General features: G+C 46.8%; 1 protein-coding gene across 1 annotated transcript in view; it reads right to left on the reverse strand.

The window, feature by feature from the left end:
* LOC126263284 (uncharacterized) overlaps window positions 1-26,143 on the reverse strand; it is a 354,259-nt gene that overhangs the window by 169,143 nt on the left and 158,973 nt on the right. Inside the window, exons 5-9 of the mRNA XM_049960369.1 lie at window positions 25,736-25,932; window positions 21,889-22,074; window positions 21,729-21,828; window positions 12,290-12,577; window positions 4,731-4,971 (exon numbers count right to left, since the gene is read on the reverse strand). Of these exons, the coding sequence (XP_049816326.1) occupies window positions 4,731-4,971; window positions 12,290-12,577; window positions 21,729-21,828; window positions 21,889-22,074; window positions 25,736-25,932 (1,012 nt within the window). The remainder of the gene's footprint in view (window positions 1-4,730; window positions 4,972-12,289; window positions 12,578-21,728; window positions 21,829-21,888; window positions 22,075-25,735; window positions 25,933-26,143) is intronic.

The raw sequence follows: 26,143 nt of genomic DNA on the forward strand, positions 1-26,143 counted from the left end.
ATGAGTCGTAGGGTCAGTATTGCCTCACGTGTTCCAACATTTCTGCAGAATCCAAACTGATCTTCCCCGAGGTCGGCTTCTACCAGTTTTTCCATTCGTCTGTAAAGAATTCGCGTTAGTATTTTGCAGTTGTGACTTATTAAACTGATAGTTCGGTAATTTTCACATGTGTCAACACCTGCTTTCTTTGGAATTCGAATTATTATATTCTTCTAGAGGTCTGAGGGTATTTCGCCTGTCTCATACATCTTGCTCACCAGATAGTAGAGTTTTGTCAGGACTGGCTCTCCCAAGGCCGTCAGAAGTTCCAATGGGATGTTGTCTACTCCGGGGTCCTTGTTTCGACGCAGTCTTTCAGTGCTCTGACAAACTCTTCACGCAGTATCGTATCTCCCATTTCATCTTCATCTACATCCTCTTCCATTTCCATAATTTTGTCCTCAAGTACATCGCCCTTGCATAGACCCTCTATATACTCCTTCCACCTTTCTGCTTTCCCTTCTTTGCTTAGAACTGCGTTTACATCTGAGCTCTTGATATTCATACAAGTGGTTCTCTTTTCTCCAAAGGTCTCTTTAATTTTCCTGTAGGCAGTATCTATCTTACCCCTAGTGAGATAAGCTCTACATCCTCACATTTGTCCTCTAGCCATCTCTGTTTAGCCATTTTGCACTTCCTGTTGATCTCATTTTTGAGACGTTTGTATTCCTTTTTGCCTGCTTCATTAACTGCATTTCTATATTTTCTCCTTTCATCTATTAAATTAAATATTTCTTCTGTTACCCAAGGATTTCTACTAGCCCTCGTCTTTTTACCTACTTGATCCTCTGCTGCCTTCACTACTTCATCCCTCAGAGCTACCCATTCTTCTTCTACTGTATTTCTTTCCCCCATTCCTGTCAATTGTTCCCTTATGCTCTGTCTGAAACTCTGTACAACCTTTGGTTTAGTCAGTTTATCCAGGTCACATCTCCTTAAATTGCGACCTATTTGCAGTTTCTTCAATTTTAATCTGCAGTTCATAACCAATAGATTGTGGCCAGAGTCCACATCTGCCCCTGGAAATGTTTTACAATTTAAAACCTGGTTCCTAAATCTCTGTCTTACCATTATATAATCTATCTGAAACCTTTTAGTATCTCCAGGATTCTTCCATGTATACAACCTTCTTTTATGATTCTTGAACCAAGTGTTAGCTATGATTAAGTTATGCTCTGTGCAAAATTTTACCAGACGGCTTCCTCTTGCATTTTTTAGCCCCAATCCATATTCACCTACTATGTTTCCTTCTCTCCCTTTTCCTACTGTCGAATTCCAGTCACCCATGACTATTAAATTTTCGTCTCCCTTCACTACCTGAATAATTTCTTTTATCTCATCATACATTTCTTCAATTTCTTCGTCATCTGCGGAGCTAGTTGGCATATAAACTTGTACTACTGTAGTAGGCATGGGCTTCGTGTCTATCTTGGCCACTATAATACGTTCACTATGCTGTTTGTAACAGCTTACCCGCACTCCTATTTTTTTATTCATTATTAAACCTACTCCTGCATTACCCCTATTTGATTTTGTATTTATAACCCTGTATTCACCTGGCCAGAAGTCTTGTTCCACCTACCACCAAACTTCACTAATTCCCACTATATCTAACTTTAACCTATCCATTTCCCTTTTTAAATTTTCTAACCTACCTGCCCGCTTAAGGGATCTGACATTCCACGCTCCGATCCGTAGAATGCCAGTTTTCTTTCTCCTGATAACGACGTCCTCTTGAGTAGTCCCCGCCCGGAGATCCGGATGGGGGACTATTTTACCTCCGGAATATTTTACCCAAGAGGACGCCATCATCATCTAACCATACAGTAAAGCTGCATGCCCTCGGGAAAAATTACGGCTGTAGTTTCCATTTGCTTTCAGCCGTTCGCAGTACCACAACAGCAAGGCCGTTTTGGTTTGTGTTACAAGGCCAGATCAGTCAATCATCCAGATTGTTGCCCCTGTAACTACTGAAAATGCTGCTGCCCCTCTTCAGGAACCACACGTTTGTCTGGCCTCTCAACAGATACCCCTCCGTTGTGGTTGCACCTACCGTACGGCTATCTGTATCGTTGTGGCATGCAAGCCTCCCCACCAACGGCAAGGTCCATGGTTCATGGGGGGGGGGGGGGGGAACACACTGATATACGCTACTAATCTTAAGAGCTAGCCAGTGAATATACCTTATAGCAGCGAGAAATTAAATCAGTTTTTATAAAGGACAATTCATAAATTGATCTATCACAGCACCGCTGAAGGACTCGTAGTACTCCAGGATATTTATAAGTAATCTTTCGGCTTGTACGTATTATAAATAAATTTGATAATATTTTATTCATTATGTAGATGTGTGATGTGTTAAGCTACTTCGTAGACTCTGGATACAACACCAGCCGTTTGCCCGTTGGAGATTGCTGTCAGACGCAAAGGATCACTCTGCTGCCTTCACAAACGGAATCTTCCCTAGGAAATAACAAATGACCACGAGCTAAAATTGTTCAGTGCAAGAGAATGCCCAAAGAGAGAGGGACATTACCATAACTGGTCCGCGGGTTTATGACACATTTCCACACATCACGGAGAGGATCATTGTGAGGCATGTAAATCCATTTTGATACGTGACACGCCATAGACCGTATACTGAATATTTACTCAGGATAAAGAAACGTCCCGCAGAAATGTGTGCATGTGGTGACATTCGTACACCACACCGGACTGTACTGGATTGGGCAGCAGCCGGCCGAAGTGGCCGTGCGGTTAAAGGCGCTGCAGTCTGGAACCGCAAGACCGCTACGGTCGCAGGTTCGAATCCTGCCTCGGGCATGGATGTTTGTGATGTCCTTAGGTTAGCTAGGTTTAACTAGTCCTAAGTTCTAGGGGACTAATGACCTCAGCAGTTGAGTCCCATAGTGCTCAGAGCCATTTGAACCATTTGGATTGGGCAGCTTACGAAGATTTACTGATTAAAATAACTGGCATTGCTACACTAAGTGACTGTTAGAAATTACGAGTAATGGCATCTAGGGAACGAGGTGGCAAATACGTTATCTGGGAGGGAACTTAAGAAAATATTTAGTCTAAGAGACAGCAAATTGTGAGTGATAATGGTGTAGTGAATGCCGTGTGCGAGTGAATATGACCGAGGATTTACCGAAGCTGCAATTAATTTCTGTACAGAGGACGACTAAAAGCAGCTGATGTTCTACCAACAACGTGGCAGCTATGGAAGAACCGGCATAATGAATGGGAGGTTGTAGGTGACCTATGAGGTTCTCCGGGGGAGAGTTGGCTGCGCGGATTGGGTTGGTGAATCCGTTGATTCCATTGGTTAATTGCAGTGGTACTGCGGACAACAGCAATAGCTCAGTTGTGTCCCCATCTCAGGGCTGACGCGCACTGGGTTTAGGATTGTTTTGGGATGGTATGAATTCTGTGGAACTAGGGTTCTAGAGCCTTAGCATGCTGTCCCCAGCAATCGGGGACTCGTTCACATACAAATAAGTAATGGTAGCATGGCTTATTGATGAAGAATTTACGTCATGGGCTTCCTGAAGAATATACTTTCCTTCATCAGATTGGGAATTGGCGGTAAGCCATCTGCTGTGATGGTAGCATTGATCATCAACAAATATAGTATCATGGTTTGAAGCCTTTGGATGTTTTTCTTTTTAGTTTAATATTTTATAAATTTTCTGATTCCTTTACAGTTAATTTGAGTAATAACTGAAAATATTTAAATTACAAGTCTTGAAGTAAATGTTAACAATAGTTCTATACAACCTTCTGTAGGTGTGTGAAAATATGACCTCCAAAGGATCACAGGTGGCAGGTGTCGAAATTGTACACAATAATAAACAATAAGTAATTAACTAAAATAGAGTGGTGAATGGAAGTGAAAAATCCGCGGAAAACTAAAGAAACACAATAGTTTACTATCCAAAAAGAAAATGTAATAAATAAATTGGAAGCAGTCTTGATCGCTTAACATTTTTTTAATGGTGACCGGTTTCGATCTTTTTATCAGATCATCTTCGGAGCATGAATGTCTGCCGAAGATGATCTGATAAAAAGATCGAAACCGGTCACCATTAAAAAAGTTAAGCCATCAAGACTGCTTCCAATTTATTTGTAATAATTACAGATCGCTGTTTTCCTGTATAAGAACTTTGTTCTTTAAAATGTTAGGAAATGTAATATTGTAATGAATGAGGTATGAAGATTGTTTCGAAGTTAAATAAACAGTAAGAAAGCTATGCAAAAGAAAAGCGAGACACATGTATACAAATCAGAGATTTTTGGATGATATACTGACATGATCTATAGGCAAGAGCACCTCTCCAGTGTATCTCCCCTTCAGGAGATACCTCTTCATATTTCCCACTCTCCTACGCCTCCCGTTTCGTCTCATGCCTGTGTAAATTAACTTTCCAACAGGTAACTGCACTTGCGAGCACAATTAAACGACCACTTTCTCGAAATAGCGTAATTTGTCTCTCATAGCAAAGCATAAGTTTCAAATTTGTCTAAAAGCTGCCTACAACTTTCCTGTTTCTTGACACACGGAGAGGCCATTAGCAAGGATACAGGCAGTGTTACACGGTCCACTGGGGATGACTAATTTTGTACCCGATGTAGTTATTTGTTTCTCGAAGAGTCGACGGTTGCGGTGTCACAGTGGAATATGCACTCACCCCTGCGGCGGCTGTTCTCGCGCTTGAGGCTGAAGCCGGGGGGCGGCCAGGGGGCGGCGGACTGTGCCTGAGCAGCTCCAGCCCCGAGCTGGGCGCCGCCTCCGCCGCCTCCGTACGCCGCCTCCTCCTCGGGGATGCCCGACAGGCTGGGCGAGAAGCGCTTCGCCACCATCTTGTGCTTCGCTATGGCCATCACCTCGCGGATCTTCGTCAGGAACTCGATGGCGGCTGGCGGCGGGGCCTGCGAACCACAAACGGTCAAACCTCTGACCAGATCCACTGGGGACTCCAGAACTTTTCTAATCATATTGGACCTGCACTCTTTGATATGTTCACGAGCGTCATGTTCAGAACACAGTAGTCAAGCACACTACCTGCAACTTGTCCAGACGAAAATAATATCAACAAACTCCGTGCTTATAGAAGTCTGTAGGCTGTTGTGGCCTTTCTCATTGATGGTAAAATCTTATGACTCGTTGGACTGCGACATATTCCTGCTCAAACTTCTTCAATGGTCAACTACTCGATCCCTCTGCTGGAATCTTCTTCAGGATGCCATTGTTAGCCGTGTGTGGCTGAACGCTGTCGAAAGACTTATAAAAGGATGTTTTCATGCGTTCTCACCATTTATTGACTGTGGCGCGGAGGAGAACACCTACTACATCATTTTTGACCGCCCACTGCGATACCACGTGATAACCGTATTGCTGCAGAGCTTCGCGCTTTGTAGACAACAACTTTTTATCACTGTCAAGAAACGACATGCAGCGCACAGCGCGCAGTAGAGACATTTATAAACTTAAGGTCGAAAGTAACTTTCGGGAGACGCGTTAGTGCCAAGTAACACAGCCCGATGAAACTTGAACGATACCAGTAAGGAACTGCAATAGTACACTCATGCTAATAAATTAAGGATAATGGTGATACATAGTGAAACTACACTCTGGTGGGCGATTTTCCAGTTTGAATCACCTCGGGGTATGACCATGCGGTGCATCTGAAATACGGTCGTCGCACGGAGGCGTTGGCAGCAGTCCACATACGCAGAAGTGTGTTGGTGCATGTCAGAGTACGGTGCAGTGAGCAAGTGTGCAGACGTTTTCAGACGTGCTAATGGTGACAGTGTGTTGAAAATGGCTCAAAGAACACATATTAATGAGGTATGAGGGGTAGAATACTAGGGCGACTGGTGGGCGGTCAAACACACCAGGTCATAGCACGGGCCCTCCGTGTGCCACAAAGTGTGATCCTGAACGATTCCAGCAGACAGGAAACTTGTCCAGGCGCTACAATGCAGGACGTCCACAGTGTACAACACCACGAGAAGACCGATATCTCACCATCAGTGTCCGAAGACGGCCACGGAATACTGCAGGGACATTAGCGCAGCCACTGGAACAGTTGTCTCCAGACACACAGTCTACAGACGACTGAACAGACATGGTTTATTCGCCCAGAGACCTGCAAGAAGCATTCCACTGACCCCTTGTCACAGGAGAGCCCGTAAATCCTGGTGTCAAGAACACAGTACACGGTCATTGCATTGGAACAGTGGTCCCAGGTTGTCTTCACGGTCGAGTCCAGTTAGTCTCAACAGTGATTCTTGCCAGGTTTTCATCTGGCGTGAACCAGGTACCAGATACCAACCCCTTAATGTCCTTGAAAGGGACCTGTATGGAGGTCGTGGTTGGATGGTGTGGGGTGGGATTATGATTGGTGCACGTACACCCTTGCATGTCTTTGACAGAGGAACTGTAACAGGTCAGGTGTATCGGGACGTCATTTTGCACCAGTATGTCTGCCTTTTGAGGGGTGCAGTGGGTCGCACCTTCCTCCTGATGGATGATAACGCACGGCCCCACCGAGCTGCCATCGTGGAGGAGTACTTTGAAACAGAAGATATCAGGCGTGTAGAGTGGTCTGCCTGTTCTCCAGACCTAAACCACATCGAGCAATTCTGGGATGCTCTCGGGCGACGTACCGTTGCACGTCTTCAAACCCCTACGACACTTCAGGAGCTCCGACCGGCACTGGTGCAAGAATAGGAGGCTATACCCCAGCAGCAGCTCGACCACCTGATCGAGAGTATGCCAACCCGTTGTGCGGCGTGTGTGGATGTGCATGGTGATCATATTCTAGGCGCTACAGTCTGGAACCGCGCGAGCGCAACGGTCGCAGGTTAGAATCCTGCCTCGGGCATGGATGTGTGTGATGTCCTTAGGTTAGTTACGTTTAAGTAGTTCTAAGTTCTAGGAGGCTGATGACCCCACACCAGTCTATATAAATTTTTAGCAGTTCAGGGTATCGTGATTAAATTGTGACGTTTACAGTCAATGTAAATGTTCCAACCGTGTCTCGGATTTGAGTATGCATGACATGTTTGTGATTGGATATGCCTTTTAATTGTTACATAGCATGTATCTGGAGGTCACAAACAACTAGGAATAAAAAGTATTGTCTCGTGCTTTTTCCGGTGTAGTGGAGTTAATGGATCACGTTTAAGACAAAATATCAATTCAGCAGTAGAAGAGCAACAAGAAAAAGTAATATTTATAGAACTAAATCAACAAGTGAACAACTGATGTCTACCATATATGCCTCTAGAAGAGAAAAGTGTTGCAATCTAGTTGACACAGTTCGACATGAAACATAGCGAACATGGAGCATACAAACTCTTGAAAAATCTTAGCTAAGACCATACCAGACTTTTTGTTGAAACGGTAAATGTAACCCCTAAACAAATAGCTCGTGTATACATACACTGTAAACTGACTCGTTCCACGTTATTTCGATAAAAGAATCGCTGAAATGATCTATGGGACATGTAACTAACTAACTCACTAAATAACTCACCATCTGCTACTAAATGACAAAATCAGAAGACGATAAGAAAGCATAGAGCTACAGAGAAATTCTGAAGAAAATAACTTTATAGCTTACCCTCTCACTTTAGCGGAATGAGGACGCCGTGCGCTGCATGAAGAATAACAATGTTCCAGGCCTAGAAGCCCTATGACTTGAACAAGTAAAGAGATTCGGTCCAGGTGCTAAAACGTAGATTCTAAATCTAATTAAAAACTGGGTCTCTAAGCTGCAGGTACCCAAAATCTGCCATAAAGCTTAAGCGGTAGCCTCTCTGAAATCTCAGAAAGATCCAACAGATCCAAAATTTTCCAACAGTCTCTCATCTCTGTCATCTATACAAACCGTTGGAAAGAATAATCTTGAAGAGCGTATAGGCATATGTAGACCAGACTCTTATTAAACAACATGCAGGATTTCTTCCGCGAAAAGTCATGTTGTGCCCAGATGCTCAAACTAACTCGGCATAAACAGAACGGATACAAGAGAGGGAAGATTACAGGTATGGCATTCGTGGAAATAACATCGGCGTGTGACACAGTAAATCATTACAAACTCGTAAGGAAAATTTGTATGATCACCAAGAACTACCAATTAATGCAATTCATCCAAGGCCTACTCCAAAACATGCGGTTCTTTGCCACGCTGAACAACAAGAAAAGCTGATGAAAAATCCAAAAAACGGTCTTCCTGAAGGCAATATGCTAGCACCACTACTGTACAATATCCACACCAATCACAAACCTGTCGGAACAAACACAAGATCTTTCCTTTATGCCAACGACACAGTAGTTGCACTCTAAGGAAGGACGCTTGAGGAGGAAGAAATTAAACTGACCGCAGCCCTTGAAGACGTGGATGAATACTATGACAATAATCACCTAAAAGCTAACCCATCGAAAAGACAGGCCTTTTCGTTTCACTTGGGGAATAGACAAGCTAGGGAGAGAAACTGAAGTGCCTTGGAGGAGAAATGAATATTTGGACACCGCTCGGAGTAAACCTCGACGGTTCACTTCAGCCGAAATAATAAGACTGCAGCCGAAATAATATTATACGGAATTCACTAACAGCACATGGTGGAGTGGGGGGGGGGCTCAGCTACATGTTTCACTTAAGTCTTCTCTAACTCCATGTTTTTCCACGGCAGAAAATGCAGCAACAGACTAAGAAAACCCCGTACGCACCAGGCATGTTGACACCGCTCTTAACCAGATAGGCCTCATTATTAGTGACTGCTTAAGAGAAACTTCCGTCGACAAAATCTACCATCTGATATGCAGAGCACCCCCGGATATCAGACAATGAACAGCGACAGAGGTTGAGAAGAAAACAGGAAAACGATACCAGGAATCCCAAGTTTGGAGCAAGGCATCACGTCCTAGGCTGAAGTTGAGGAAGAGCCTGTTTTGAACAGCTGAAGCAATTACGTCGCCGAATAGAACTGTGGCGTAACAAGGCAACTGGAAGTAGCAGACAAAACGTAAAGGAACAGCCCGTTGCAGGTTTCCAACTGCGCTACCACACATGGAAGATGGAACAGACTGCGAAGTCGAGCGTCGAGGTAGAAACAAAATTTAAGGCGGTGGTGCATTACTGGAGATACAACCTGCGAATGGCGAGAACTTCAAGATGCTGAACACGTCTTGGTGTGCCCGGAGTTTGCCTGCAACCTGCACGCTCTATGACATGGTTTGAGCAAATGATCCAGCAATCAAGACTGCCAAATTCTGGGCCGCAAAATCAATCTGACATGGACAAAGTCTTATGGATTGATTGTAGATTTGTTTTGTATTTGTTAATACCTCTAATGTACTGTCCTGAATGTGAAAGAATAATAGGATGACAGTTCGTGAAGAGTAAGTGCAATTCCAATCGCGATAATGGCTACAGGCTTCCATCTAAGTGGCTACCCTGCAATCAAGAAAGTAAACACTCAGCCACTGCGAACGAATAACAAACATTGATCAGAAACGAATCTAGGCGGCACAACAAGGATAATGTTTTGGTTTACATCTATCTTTCAATAGCCACCTTCAGTGTTCACGCAAAGACGACGATCCACCAAAAATAACTTGAAGGTTTCTACCGAGTAACTGAAGTCTCCGAAAAATCGCGGGAAAATAGCTTTTTATAACTTAAGCCATCACTATCCTTCGACAGCGTCCAGCCTTCCAGCGACATTCTCAAGAAGCATCGAAGATCTCAGTAGAGGGTTCGAAACGTCAAGCACTGAAGAAGCCTGGAGAAAAATATGACGCGGCCTGGTGACTCAGAAGATTCTACCATCAAATTCCATGCTGAAACTTTCTGGTAGCTTAAAACTGTGTGCCGGACCGAGACTCGAACGCGGGACTTTTTGTCTTTCGCGGGCAAGTGCTCAACCAACTGAGCTACCCAAAGACGACTGACGCCCAGTCCTCACAGCTTTACTTCCGCCAGTACCTCGTCTCCTACCTTCCAAACTTTACAGAAGCTCTCCTGCGAACCTTGCAGGACTAGCACTCCTGAAAGAAAGGATATATCGGAGACAAGGCTTAGCCACAGCCTAGGGGATGTTTCCTGAATGAGATGTACGACGAGGTACTGGTGGAAGTACATCTGTGAGGGCAGGGCATGAGTCGTGCTTGGGTAGCTCGGTTGGCTGAGCACTTGCCCGCGAAAGGCGAAGGTCCCGAGTTCGAGTCTCGGTCCGGCACACAGTTTTAATCTGCCAGGAAGTTTCATATCAGCGCACATTCCGCTGCACAGTGAAAATCTCATTCTGGAAATTCAATGCTCTTCACTGGTTTTCGATTCATACTACAGGCAGTGACGGTGGTATGCAGTACGAAGGTTTTACTTCTAATAAAACTTGTATATTCTATGTTTTAAAATTTTAATTGACAAAACAATGATGACTCCTTTTTGGAAGAAAATAGTCAGTAACAAAAAAAAAAAAAACGGATTTTGGCAAGCTCAAATCATATATAACGAAAAATTTTAAATATCCTCTTCTCCCTTTGCGGACGATTGTGGACTCGAAAGTAGGAGCAACATTGGAGACCATGAAGAAGATGGTGCGACCAGCTTTCAATAGATCTGTTTCGAAAAAGGCAAAGATGTCTAACCCGAAACTGTACATGATGACGATCACGACGCTGATGATGATGAATGCTATTGAAACACCGCTTTTATGTTGAATACATGTAGACTGAATATCAGTTACATCACTTTTGTCAGCCCGTCCCCACTAGGGGGAATCAATATACACTACTGGCCATTAAGTTTGCTACACCACGAAGATGACGTGCTACAGACGCGAAATTTAACCGACACGAAGAAGATGGAGTGATATGAAAATGATTAGCTTTTCAGAGCATTCACACAAGGTTGGCGCCTGTGGCGACAGCTACAACGCGCTGATATGAGGAAAGTTACCAATCGATTTCTCATACACAGACAGCAGTTGACCGGCGTTGCCTGGTGAAACGTTGTTGTGATGCCTCGTGTAAGGAGGAGACATGCGTACCATCACGTTTCCGACTTTGATAAAGGTCGGGTTGTAGCCTATCGCGATTGCGGTTTGTCGTATCGCGACATTGCTGCTCGCATTGGTCGAGATTCAATGACTGTTAGCAGAATATGGAATCGGTGGGTTCAGGAGGGTAATACGGAACGCCGTGCTGGATCCCAACGGCCTCGTATCACTAGCAGTTGAGATGACAGGCATCTTATCCGAATGGCTGTAACGGATCGTGTAGCCATGTCTCGATCCCTGAGTCAACAGATGGGGACGTTTGCAAGACAACCGCCATCTACACGAACAGTTCGACGACGTTTGCAGTAGCATGGACTATGAGATCGGAGACCATGGCTCCGGTAACCCTTGACGCTGCGTCACAGACAGGAGCGCCTACGATGTGTACTCAACGACGAACGTGGGTGCACGAATGGCGAAACGTCATTTTTTTTGGATGAATCCAGGTTCTGTTTACAGCATTTGATGGTCGCATCCTTGTTTGGCGACATCGCGGTGAACGCTCATTGGAAGCGTGTATTCGTCATCGCCATAATGTCGTATCACCTGGCGTGATGGTATGGGGTGCAATTAGTTACACGTCTCGGTCACCTCTTGTTCGCATTGACGGCACTTTGAACAGTGGATGTTACATTTCAGATGTGTTACGACCCGTGGCTCTACCCTTCATTCGATCCCTGCGAAACCCTACATTTCAGCAGTATAATGTACGACCGCATGTTGCAGGTCCTTTACGGGCCTGTCTGGATACAGCAAATGTTCGACTGCTGCCCTGGTCAGCACATTCTCCAGATCTCTCACCAATTGAAAACGTCTGGTGAATGGTGGCCGAGCAACTAGCTCGTCGCAATACACCACTCACTGCTCTTGATGAACTGTGGTGTCGTGTTGAAGCTGCATGGGCAGCTGTATCTGTACACGCCATCGAAGGTGTGTTTGACTCAATGCCCAGGCGTATGAAGGCCGTTATTATGGCCAGAGGTGATTGTTCTGGGAACTGATTTCTCAGGATCTATCCACCCAAATTGCATAAAAATGTAATCACATGTCAGTTCTAGTATAATATATTTGTCCAATGAATACCCGTTTATCATCTGCATTTCTTGTTGGTGTAGAAATTTTAATGGCCAGTAGTGTAGAATGAAGAGAAGCCAAAACTGCATAAGAGGACACTGACCGCGAGGAGCTCCGGCTCGAAGTAAGCGGGGTTGAAGTAGAGCTTCCGCCGGCCGGAGGCGATGCCGCGCAGAGACCCCGGCGCGCAGAGCGCGAGGTGGTCGTCGGCGTCGGCGTAGCCGCCGCGGCCGTCGCCCTCGGTGGTCTCCACGATGGACACGTCGCCCTGCGGCAGTCGCTCCATCGAACCCGTGCCCTCTTGCGTCAGCGCCGGCTCGCACAGGTAGAGCTCCGCGCCGCACTGGTGCCGGCAAGAGTGGACCAGCGCCGACGTCACCGTCACCTGCACCTGCGACAACCAAACCACTGAATGAACGGGCGCTTGCCCACTTGCCGACTCCGAGAGGCGATGTTTGTTCCACGGTTGACACCTCACGAAAATTGATTTTGTGAGACTCACGCAGCAATGATAACTAGTAAATTTAGCGCTGTTACGCGACGATCAGTGATTTGGGTTCTTTCGTCACTGCTTGGTAGAACAAAAAATTGGGAAATGACATTGTCAGACAGAACTGTAAAAAAAAAAAAAACCTAGCTTATTAGGTGTTTAACTTGGAATGCTTCCTTAGCGAAGCTTCGAGCAGCAGGAAAGCTGCAGATGAGGAAGGCTAATATCTGTCGATAGATAACTCACCTGGCTAAGACCCCGCTGTCACCTGAAACAAAGGAAAACTGGTACCACAGGAAGGGATTCAAAGGGCCACTTTAAGGCGTCAAAGAATCAGAAATGCAGCCACGGGATCATACGTGACATCAAACAGTAACACTGTAGTTATATCTTTCCACCATTTTTTGCAGCCATTATCTTATTTGTCTAGACAATATGAAGGTAATGTATGTATGTGATTGTGATTAGTAACTACAAAACAATTTGCACGTGCATGCAGCATTTGCAATGAATAAGAAACGAAAGGATTGCGAGTGCCGCTTGCAAGAATTATTTCTATTCATTAGCAACACTGAAATAGAGTACATTATAAAAGTTTTATTCCTACAAAATGTATATGTTTTGGTCCATCGTAGTTACGTTTTGAAATTACGTATTTTGACACAATAACATTCGATCACACATCACACATAAAACAACAAAAAGACCAGGTAGTTTCAGTATAGCCTCAGACCAGACTTGAGAATGTACGAGTCAGTTCTCAACTAGTAGCCAAAATACACGTACTACAGCTGTGACATATTTGTAATAAACTGATCGTGAAATAAAAGGGTTGCTAGCCCTGCACCAAAAAATGTTGAATTTGCATAAAATATACTTTAGTCTGTTAAATTTAGGGCATGCAGCCGCGCAAATAAAATTTGTTCCACTGATATTTCGGCCGCGTATCGTCCGGACATCCTCAGAGTGAGTCACAAGACTGAGGACAATATTTTTTCCCTCTATTGTTATTTCTATTCCCCATCAGAGGGACGATGGGGTGCCAAGTGCGGTCTTATATGCTCCACCGCGGCGGTACTGCACATGCGGGCCACAGATGCTGGTCGGCGACAAAGAAATACGCTTACACATGCTCCGCCTGTGCCGAAGGCGTACAGACATTCGATTCGCTTATCGATGTATGATCGGCGGCGGTGACACCATGACGATTTCTCTGCAGTTTAATTACCCCAAGAGTTGGATTCCATGCTTTGTCCAAATTAAAACCATTATCTTTATTTATTAAATTATTACCTAATCTAATCTCTGTAGCCGGCCGTGGTGGCCGAGCGGTTCTAGGCGCTTCTATATGGAACCGCGCGACCGCTACGGTCGCAGGTTCGAATCCTGCCTCTGCCATGGATGTGTGTGATGTCCTTACGTTTGTTAGGTTTAAGTAGTTCTAAGTTCTAGGGGACTGATGACCTCAGATGTTAAGTCCCATAGTGCTCAGAGCCATTAATCTCTGTAGCATCCTTGAAGACAGATTCCAAAAAGGAAGAGTTGGATGTTAAAATCTTCACATCACTGTAATTCACGAATGCCCTCTATCAATACAATGTTCGGCCACAGCTGACTTGTCTGGCTGTAATAAGAGTGTGTATCTCCGATCTTCCACACATCTCTCAAGAACAGTGCGTGTTGTTTGGCCTATGTACGACTTCTCACAATTTCCGCAAGGAATCTGTATATTAGATGAGCATCTGTTTCCGGCATGCGCAGTACCGCCGCGGTGGAGCATATAAGGCAGCGCTTGGCATCTTGTTGTCAGTCTTGTGACTCACTGTGAGGATGGTCGTACGATACGAAATATCAGTGGAGGAAATTTTATTTGCGCCGCTGCATGACCGAAATTTAATGGACTATTCATTACGCTGCGAGAAGTTGAAAATGCACATAGAATATTCTTCAATTATGCGAAAAATCAGGTCATGGTCGCATTCCTGAGTTTCTGTTGTTACTCTGAGTCAGACACAACACTGGCAGGTGTAATTTTGTGGGAGTGAGTCACGGCGTATAATTTCCATTTGCTGTTTCATTATGTCGAAGCATTTCAAGTTGTGGCATATACAGAGTCTGACGAAAAGTATCCGGATACGCAAATGTAATGCGGAACTGACCACTAAATGGCACTAGAAATACACTCCTGGAAATGGAAAAAAGAACACATTGACACCGGTGTGTCAGACCCACCATACTTGCTCCGGACACTGCGAGAGGGCTGTACAAGCAATGATCACACGCACGGCACAGCGGACACACCAGGAACCGCGGTGTTGGCCGTCGAATGGCGCTAGTTGCGCAGCATTTGTGCACCGCCGCCGTCAGTGTCAGCCAGTTTGCCGTGGCATACGGAGCTCCATCGCAGTCTTTAACACTGGTAGCATGCCGCGACAGCGTGGACGTGAACCGTATGTGCAGTTGACGGACTTTGAGCGAGGGCGTATAGTGGGCATGCGGGAGGCCGGGTGGACGTACCGCCGAATTGCTCAACACGTGGGGCGTGAGGTCTCCACAGTACATCGATGTTGTCGCCAGTGGTCGGCGGAAGGTGCACGTGCCCGTCGACCTGGGACCGGACCGCAGCGACGCACGGATGCACGCCAAGACCGTAGGATCCTACGCAGTGCCGTAGGGGACCGCACCGCCACTTCCCAGCAAATTAGGGACACTGTTGCTCCTGGGGTATCGGCGAGGACCATTCGCAACCGTCTCCATGAAGCTGGGCTACGGTCCTGCACACCGTTAGGCCGTCTTCCGCTCACGCCCCAACATCCTGCAGCCCGCCTCCAGTGGTGTCGCGACAGGCGTGAATGGAGGGACGAATGGAGACGTGTCGTCTTCAGCGATGAGAGTCGCTTCTGCCTTGGTGCCAATGATGGTCGTATGCGTGTTTGGCGCCGTGCAGGTGAGCGCCACAATCAGGACTGCATACGACCGAGGCACACAGGGCCAACACCCGGCATCATGGTGTGGGGAGCGATCTCCTACACTGGCCGTACACCACTGGTGATCGTCGAGGGGACACTGAATAGTGCACGGTGCATCCAAACCGTCATCGAACCCATCGTTCCACCATTCCTAGACCGGCAAGGGAACTTGCTGTTCCAACAGGACAATGCACGTCCGCATGTATCCCGTGCCACCCAACGTGCTCTAGAAGGTGTAAGTCAACTACCCTGGCCAGCAAGATCTCCGGATCTGTCCCCCATTGAGCATGTTTGGGACTGGATGAAGCGTCGTCTCACGCGGTCTGCACGTCCAGCACGAACGCTGGTCCAACTGAGGCGCCAGGTGGAAATGGCATGGCAAGCCGTTCCACAGGACTACATCCAGCATCTCTACGATCGTCTCCATGGGAGAATAGCAGCCTGCATTGCTGCGAAAGGTGGATATACACTGTACTAGTGCCGAAATTGTGCATGCTCTGTTGCCTGTGTCTATGTGCCTGTGGTTCTGTCAATGTGATCATGTGATGTATCTGACCCCAGGAATGTGTCAATAAAGTTTCCCCTTCCTGGGACAATGAATTCACGGTGTTCTTATTTCAATTTCCAGGAGTGTAGATCTGGTAGCATCACAGGTGATAGATCGGGCTGGATTTCGAACGTGGACCGGTCATTGGATGTCACCTGATTAACAGATCCATCAGTGACATTCCAACCCTTCTACAACTGCCAAATCGATAGTAGGAGATGTGACTGTAAAGTGGAAAGGCGAATGCAACAGCACAGCTAAAAAAACGCGACCTTATATACTGACGGAAAGGGAGCGTCGAGCATTGCACGAAATTAGTAGAAGGAATCACTCGTCACTCCCAATGTGCCACCAGCAGTCGGGTTAACACGATGACTGTGCGCAGGAAGTTTAGAAGATTGGAGTACAGTGGTCGAGTATGTCGTCATAAGCCACACATTTCTCCAGTCAGTGCTACGCGACGCTTGAGGTGGTCTAAAGAGAAACGGCATCTGTAAACGAGTGATTTGGAGTGAGTAATCACGCCGTACCCTGTGGAAATCCAACGGGAGGATTACGCTTAGGCGACGACCTAGAGAACGTTAGCCTCCTTAATGTATACTGCCAACAGTGAAGTACGGAGGAGGTGCTGTTACGATATCGGGGTGTGCTTCGTGTTACTTTGTGCAATCTTTATTACTCTTAAAATGGCAAATGTAGATGGGTATGAACACATTTTAGAACACTATGTGCAGCAGATGAGCAGCCTGGAAACGACGATCAATTGTGCCAGCATGACTATGCACTCTCTCACGTTGCAGCAACTGTGGGACAATGGTTTGCGGACAATAACATTCCTGAAAAGGACTGGCCTGAATCGAATGAAACACCTTTGGTATGAGTGAGAACGTTGGCTTCGATTCTTTCCCCAGCGTCTAACATCGCTACCTTCTCTAGAGCCGGCTCTTCGGGAAGAGTGGTCTACCGTTCCTCCGCAGACATAAAGCGTCCTGAGCAAAGCTGAAGCAGTCAATGCGAAGTGTGGATGCACTTCATATTAGTATTCACTAACAGGTGTTCCGGATCAGACTGCGTCGTTTCACACTGGCTGTACAAACCTGTCACCACACCCGCTGCACTTCTCTGGATTCGTTGGACATCTGTCACAATGTCTATTTGATACGGAGTCAAGAAACTGGAAAAAATACTTTAGAATCGATCGCTCAAATGGGTCAAATGGCTATAAGCACTATGGGACTTAACAGCTGTCATCAGTTTCCTAGACTTAGAACTACTTAAACGTAACTAACCTAAGGACATCACACACATCCATTCCAGAGGCAGGATTCGAACCTGCGACCGTAGCAGCAGCGCGGTTCCGGACTGAAGCGCCTAGAACCACTACTTGCGTCTTATTTACACACGCATTCAGTTTCCTAGAACCCTTCATTCGTCTTCCCTAATAGGTATTTCAGGTGATCGTCGCATTTCGTATCGCTCCCTGGTACTAACAGTCAATACTTACATGATGTAACGTTGCCGGCAGTAACACACTACATTGAGCACCAGTAATTCGAAACCATGTAAATTTATCTCTATGAAACGCACAAGTTTGAAATTTGGCTCAAAGGTGCCTACAAACGTCTTCTGTAATCGTCCAAAATTGTGGAGCCCTGCAATGTCACCCTCAGGCTCGACAATGCTTCATACAGCGAGGTGTCGACACAAGGGAAAGAAAAGGCCAGAGCTCACAAATTCATTTGACGTGTAAAGCAGGTTAATCATATTCCATTGCCACAAAATTTCACCATAATTTTGCCAAAATCCGTCGTGAAGGTGTCACACGTTGGAAAGGCCATCACAGCCCCTCTTACCCACATTTAATCGCTTCATATGACGACTCCGCGATGGTCATTGACTAACTTAGGATGGTGGGGCGGGGGCTTAGAGGGACCACTAGCCTTTTTATTGACGCGTTTGTCAATGTCGAACCCCTCCATGCTCACGCCACAGGAGGGCATGAAACTGGACCAATGAAAAATCATAAGAACCCTTGGCTGCATCACATCGCTTTAAAATCTCGTTAAATGGCTTTGAACGGTCGCTAGTGGTTTCACTTGTACACCAGAGCGAAAACTGCCGTAGCACTGCGCTCCAAATGACTGAGTCAGTTTCAGTGTTGTTGGTAGCCCACGATGCCCTTCGAGAAGGGTTGAAGCGTCAGGGAGATGTTAGCAGTATCAGTGATTGTGAAGAACGTCTTCCTGTTACTCATCGCCCTGCGAACTGTCGTTTTCGACTGCAAAATGTGTGGGAATCAACATCCGAAAGGAACGGGTGGTTTGATTGACGCCCTTTATGCCACCCCCTGTGGCTTTTCGTGTCGATTGCGAGCGACGCTGACACGTTTTCCTCGCCCACTCACAAGAAAACTGAGTGATTTCAGAGTTGGGCGACGCGATTCCATGTCAGAGCCGTCAAACGAATGGCCGAGTGTTACACGTTGACGGTGGTGGGAGGCACAATTGTGGTGGAGTTTCGTGCCAATGGGACATCATTGACAAGCGACTAGTACTGAAGTTGCGGGCTTATGGAATATCGTCTCAGTTATGTGACTGGATTTGCAATTTCCTGTCAGAGAGGTCACAGTTCCTAGTAATTGACGGACAGTAATTGAGTAAAACAGAAGTTATTTCAGGCGTTCCCGAATGTAGTGTTATGGGCCCTTTGCTGTTGCTTATCTATAAACGATTTGGGAGACAATCTGAGCAGCCGTCGTCGGTTGTTTGCAGATGACGCTGCCGTTTATCGACTGATAAAGTCATCAGAAGGTCAAAACAAACTGCAAGACGATTTAGAAAAGATATCTGAATGGTGCGAAAAGTGTCAGTTGACCCTAAATAACGAAAAGTGTGAGGTCATCGACATGAGTTCTAAAAGGAACTCGTTAAACTTCGGTTACACGATAAATCAGTCTAATCTAAAAGCCGTAAATTCAATCAAATACCTAGGTATGACTATTACGAACAACTTAAATTGGAAGGAACACACAAAAAATGTTGTGGGGAAGGCTATCCAAAGACTGCTTTTTATTGGCAGGGCACTTAAAAAATGTAACAGACCTACTAAGGAGACTGCCTACACTACGGTTGTCCGTCCTCGTTTAGAATACTGCTGCGCGGTGTGGGATTCTTACCAGATAGGACTGACGGAGTACATCGAAAAAGTTCAAAGAAAGGCAGCACGTTTTGTATTATCTCGAAATGTGGGAGAGAGTGTCACAGAAATGATACAGGATTTGGGCTGGAAATCATTAAAAGAAAGGCGTTTTTCGTTGCGACGGAATCTTCTCACGAAATTCCAGTCACCAACTTTCTCCTCCAAATGCGAAAATATTTTGTTGACACCGACCTACATAGGGAGGAACGATCACCACGATAAAGTAAGGGAAATCAGAGCTCGTACGGAAAGATATAAGTGTTCATTCCTTCCACGCGCTATACGAGACTGGAATAATAGAGAATTGTGAAGGTGGTTCGAGAACCATCTTCCAGGCACTTAAATGTGATTTGCAGAGTATCCATGTAGATGTAGATTAACCCACAGTACACCTCACATCAACTTCTGAGCTCTGGTCTTTCTTTCGCATATGCCGACACCTTGTTTGTCGAGCCTTAGAATATCGTCGCATGGCACCACGCCTTGGTGTTTATACCATTACAGAGGTATCTGTAAGCATCTTTGAGCGAAAGTTCAAACTTACGCGTCCCGATGTAAGACCAAGTGATACGCTAAAAAGTGATCCGCTAAAAAGTTACCCTTTAGCACAGTGTACATTTACCCACAATTAAAAAGAGCAGCCATTCATTACACCAAGTTAAAATCTTGTCCAAGTATTTCTGCAATTCCTTTCCAAACATTGCTGTAGACAACAGCACCGGCAACGAAAAGACCTTAGAGCTGCTTATACTTCACTACTAGCCATTAAAATTGCTACACCAACAAGAAATGCAGATGATAAACGGGTATTCATTGGACAAATACATTATACTAGAAATGACATGTGATTACATTTTCACGCAATTTGGGTGCATAGATCCTGAGAAATCAGTACCCAGAACAACCACCTCTGGCCGTAATAACGGCCTTGATACGCCTGGGCATTGGCTCACACAGAGCTTGGATGGAGTGTACAGTCCATCAAGAGTAGTGACTGGCGTATTGTGACGAGCCAGTTGCTCGGCCACCATTCACCAAACGTTTTCAATTGGTGAGCGATCTGGAGAACGTGCTGGCCAGGGCAGCAGTCGAACATTTTCTGTATCCAGAAAGGCCCGCACACGACCTGCAACATGCGGTCGTGCATTATACTGCTGAAATGTAGAGTTTCGCAGGGATTGTATGAAGGGTAGAGCCACGGGTCGTAACACATGTGAAATGTAACGTCCACTGTTCAAAGTGCCGTCAATGCGAACAAGAGGTGACCGAGACGTGTAACCAATGGCACCCCATATCATCACGCCGGGTGATACGCCAGTATGCCGTTGACGAATACACGCTTCCAATGAGCGTTCACCGCGATGTTGCCAAACACGGATGCGACCATCATGATGCTGTAAACAGAACCTGGATTCATCCGAAAATGTGACGTTTTGCCATTCGTGCACCCAGGTTCGTCGTTGAGTACACCATCGCAGGCGCTCCTGTCTGTGATGCAGCGTCAAGGGTAACCACAGCCATGGTCTCCGAGCTGCTGCAAACGTCGTCGAACTGTTCGTGCAGATGGTTGTTGTCTTGCAAACGTCCTCATCTGTTGACTCAGGGATCGAGACGTGGCTGCACAATCCGTTACAGCCACGCGGATAAGATGCCTTTCAACTCGACTGTAAGTGATACGAGGCCGTTGGGATCCAGCACGGCATTCCGTATTACCCTCATAAACCCACCGATTCCATATTCTGATAACAGTCTTTGTATCTCGACTAACGCGAGCAGCAGTGTCGCGATACGATAAACCGCAATCGCGATAGGCTACAATACGACCTTTATCATAGTCGGATATGTCATGGTAAGCTTTTCTCTTCCTTACACGAGGCATGACAGCAACGTTTCACCAGGCAACGCCGGTCAACTGCTGTTTGTGTATGAGAAATCGGTTGGAAACTTTCCTCATGTCAGCACGTTGTAGGTGCCGCCACCGGCGCCAACCTTGGGTGAATGTTCTGAGAAGCTAATCATTTGCATATCACAGCATCCTCTTCCTGTCGGTTAGATTTAGCGTCTGTAGCACGTCATCTTCGTGGTGTAGCAATTTTAATGGCCAGTAGTGTATCAGCGCCATCTGCGTTAGAGAACTGCATGAAGTTTAAGGCAAGTGAGGGTCATTCACGATGCACAAACGAGACGTGCGTGCCATCTCTAAATACCCTTAAGCGTCACTATTCCAAGACCGACATCAAGCTGAAACGATTGCGCCATCACAGGTAACAACGCCAATAGCGCCTGCAACGCACTAATTTGAAAGATCTGCAGCCAAAAATCTCGCCGTGGAGCTTACCGATCCGCGCTCGTCGTCGGACAGTGGGCCCTGCGAGTCGTCGTTGGCGTCGGAGGACCTGGCGGAGCTGCAGCACGAGTCGGTGTCGTCGTGTCGGCGCCTGCGGCGGCCGGCGCGCGCCTGCGGCTGCAGCAGCAGCGGGTTGCGCTTGACGACCGGCGGCGGCTCCAGCGGCTCGGCCGCCCCCAGGCCCAGCTCCGCCGAGCTGCAGCCGGACTTGGACGAGCCGCCGCCGCCGCGCCGCGCGTGCAGGTATAGCAGCACCGACGCCACGTAGACGAGCCCCAGCAGCAGCGAGCACACGCCGATCGCCACGTACTCGCTGGCGCTCAGGCCGCCGCCGTCGCTGCCGCCCCCGAGCGCAGCCCCCAGCCGGCCGTCCGCCTCTGATAAGCCGCTGTCTGCACCAAGTACGGAAAAAATAAGTTTTAATTGACAGCAAAAAGTTGTTGCCACTTAACAGCGGGAGGAATGGACTGTTTTCGCTATCAGTACCATAAAGGGAGTATGACACTGTCGGCTCCAACTGTGTTGCCACTTCCACAAGCTTTGTGTATCCAGTTGTCTAGTATGACGTTTTCCTCAAGCGATACTTCCGACTATTTCAAGAAGAAAAGTGCCTTACTCACTAATTAAAACTAAGAACAGAATTCTGGAATCTTTAGAGACATTATAGAGATGAACGAGGTTAGCAAAATAAAACTAGGATGGACTATTTCCGTCCTTGGCTATTCTAGTGAAGAGAAAGGCAGAGGGCACATTTGGACTCAGTGCGTACCTCAAACCTACACTCACTGACTTATACCTACAAGCCAGCAATTGCATCTATCCGGCACAGAAGAATGGAGTGCTCAAAAAACTCGTCCACAGAGCACAAACTCTGTCAGATGCTGATAGATTGGCCACAGAAATAGAACACTTACGATCAGTGTTCAGCAGGAATGGGTACTCCTCTAGAGATATCCAGAAGGCACTTCAACCTGACAACCAGCCAAAGGATCCAGAAGAAGAAGCAGAAGAGGCAAAGAAGATGGCATACCTGCCATACGCCGGACCAATCTCTGCCAAAATCAGCAGGATTCTCCAGAAATATGACATCAACAGCATATTTTGCCCACCCACCAAAATTGGGCCTATGCTGGGGAATGTAAAAGATGACCTGGGGCTACGCAAGCCAGGTATTTACAACATACCATGCCAGTGTGGGATGTCATACATTGGCCAGACCACCAGAACTGTCGACGTCAGGTGTAAAGAACACATACCAGACTCAGACAGGCAACTAAATCAGCGATAGCAGAGCATTGTCTGGAACTTGGTCATTCAATGGATTACAATGACACCAAGATTGTGACACAGATCTCAAGATTTTGGGACAGTGTCATTAAAGAAGCCATTGAGATTTAGGTCACAGATAATCTAATCAAACGTGACTCGGGATACCAAATCAGCACTGACTGGAATCCAGCGCTTGAGCTTGTGAAAACTCAACGCAGGATACTCCGGGATTCTACAAGAAATAGAAGTGCAGACCGAGAGAACAGCCGTGACACAACGTGTCGGACATTAGAGACCAGATTCGACACACCCCAGATCAGGAACTCGACTTCAGAAGGAGGACAGGCCGGCCGCGGACGGCGGTCGAAACACCGGGGGGGGGGGGGGGGGGGGCGTGGACCGCAGACGGAACACACGACGCGGCGCGGACCGATTATGGAGCGCCCAGCACGAAACAGAAGTGGAAATCATAGTACCCAACATCTCAGATCGGGTCTGACACACCCCAGATGACGGCCACAACCTTTGGGGACGGCCAAAATAGGCGCAGACGGCAGTCGGTACATCCGCGACTGGAGGGATCCATTGAAGCCGAGTCTGGCGGGCGCGAACCACAGACGAAACACTCGACTCGGCGCGGACCGAAGACGGAACGCCCAGCTCCTTCCAGGCATAAATACTGGACTCGATCGACCCAAGGACCAGTCTCAGGTAGCACCTGAAGAAGACAGCGAGGCACGCTGTTGAAATATCGTGCGAGAACGACGCGAACATCCGGCTGGATTCCCGAATATCCAGGATCGCTGGGAAAGCATGAAGAATTACATCAAAATAAAACTAGTCCGGAAAATGTACACTAAGGAAAAAAAAAAAACGACGCAGCACGAAGCAATTATCTGAATGAGACGATGGAACTCGAAAGAAGTTATGTACATGTACATACAAACAAATGATTACTGTGCAGAAAAATTGGATGGTTTACTCAACAGAAAGAGCTTCACTAATTGAGCAAGCCAATAACGCTTGGGTCCACCTCTGGTCCTTATGCAGTCAGTATTCGGCTTGGCCTTGACTGATACGGTTACTGGATGTCCTCCTGAGAGATATCGTGCCAAATTCTGTCCAATTGGCGAGTTGGATCGTCAAAATCACGAGCTGGTTGGAGGACCCTGCCCACAATGCTCGAAATGTTGTGAATGGGGGAGAGATGTGGCGATGTTGCTGGCCAAGGTAGGTTTGTCAGGCACGAAGACAAGCAGTAGAAGCTCTCATCGTGTGCATTAACTTGCTTAAATGCAAACCCAGGATGGCTTAGAGCCCTTTGGTTGTAATCCGTGGCACCATTGCAGCACAGCGTTACGTTGACAATATTCTACGTCCAGTTTTGTTGCCCTTCATGGCAAGCCGTCCTGAGATCTAACGCACCAATTGGGCAGAATTTGGCACGATACCTTTCAGAAGGACATACAACAACTCTATTAGTCAGTGGCAAGCCGAATAACAGTCCAGATTTGGACCAACTCGTTATTAACTTGCTTCGTTATTTCGCTCTCTCTCTTCAATAAATCATCCAATTTTTATGAAACTGCAATCATTTCTTTTCCTGTACCCGTACGTCACGTCTTCCAATTTCCGTACGCTTCGGATAATTCCTTCATTTTGGGTGTTCTTTTTGTCTTTGAGCGTATTTATAAGACTGACACTGAAATGCCACTTGTCACTAAACATATGAGTATTGTATGGTATTGTATTGAACTGGGGGTGTAGAAACGACGGAGAGGCTGCGTCCCCGCCGTAGCCCTCAGTGGTACACAATCCACAACAAGCTACAGCAGTCCACTTCTTCCATCCGCCACCCCACACCAAACCACTCTTTCAGGGTTACTGTGCGGTTCGGCCTCCATTGGACCCTCCCTAGGAGCGTCTCACACCAGACGAGTGTAACTCCAATGTTTGCGCGGTAGAGTAATTATGGTGTACGCGTACGTGGAGAAAGTGTTTGCGCGGCAATCGCCGACATAGTGTAACTGAGGCGGAATAAGGGGAACCAGCCCGCATTCGCAGAGGCAGATGGAAAACCGCCTTAAAAACTATCCACAGACTGGCCGGCACACCTGACCTCGACACTAATCAAAGTGGTTCAAATGGCTCTGAGCACTATGGGACTCAACATCTGAGGTCATCATTCCCCTAGAACTTAGAACTACTTGAACCTAACTAACGTATGGACATCACACACATTCATGCCTGAGGCAGGATTCGAACCTACGACCATAGCGGTCGCGCGGTTCCAGACTGAAGCGCCTAGAACCGCTCGGCCACAACGGCCGGCGACACTAATCCGGCGGGCAACATATGAGTAACTATCCATCACAAAACATCTTGACATACTGACGCTTTTTTATGCATTAAACCTGTTTCCTCAGCGCAGTGAGCTCTCTCAGCTGCAAGGTGTTGGCACAACTGCATCTTGAAAATTTATAATCTGAGGTCTCTGGTCCTGTGTCCCAAATCCAGAAGATTCGCCAGCCACAATAAACAAGAGCACACTTTTTTTATTTTCTGGGGATATAAAATTTCGAGGGATGGATTAAAAGCGTGAATCCATCAAGAGGTCTTCTTTTACGTTCCTTACTCTGCCCAGGATTTATTCGCCTTTTTGTGTTACGATAATAGTATTTTTCATTCTTAAATAAATAGCAGACTGCGTTGTTGGCGTGAGAAGAGACGTACCGGGTTCCCTGGGTGTACCCGCGACGCGGAAGGCCACGCAGGGGCTGAAGTCTGCCGTGGCGGAGGCGTCCGAGTCAGAGTCAGAGTCGGCGGCGGACGGAAGGCGTGCGGCGTCGTGAGGTTGGCGGCACTGCAGCCGCACCAGCAGCACGTGGCCCTCCATGCGCGACCGCAGGGCTCCTTCCCCCAGCCACTGCAACAGGGCCGTGTGCTAGTCACTGAGCTGACAGGATTACGTGGGAAGAACGCGGACGATCACTGTGAATCGACAGGTGACAGGCAAAATTAATACGAGAAAAAGATTAGGCTGGTGAAGACACAGGTAGGGAATTCAGGCTGCAATCGTATCTTTCCAATGGTGGCGAATGGGCGAGGTTGATGCTGAAACGTTCACAGTTAAGGGG

The sequence above is a fragment of the Schistocerca nitens genome, chromosome 6 (assembly GCF_023898315.1).
Source record: "Schistocerca nitens isolate TAMUIC-IGC-003100 chromosome 6, iqSchNite1.1, whole genome shotgun sequence".
Classification (NCBI taxonomy): Eukaryota; Metazoa; Arthropoda; class Insecta; order Orthoptera; family Acrididae; genus Schistocerca; species Schistocerca nitens.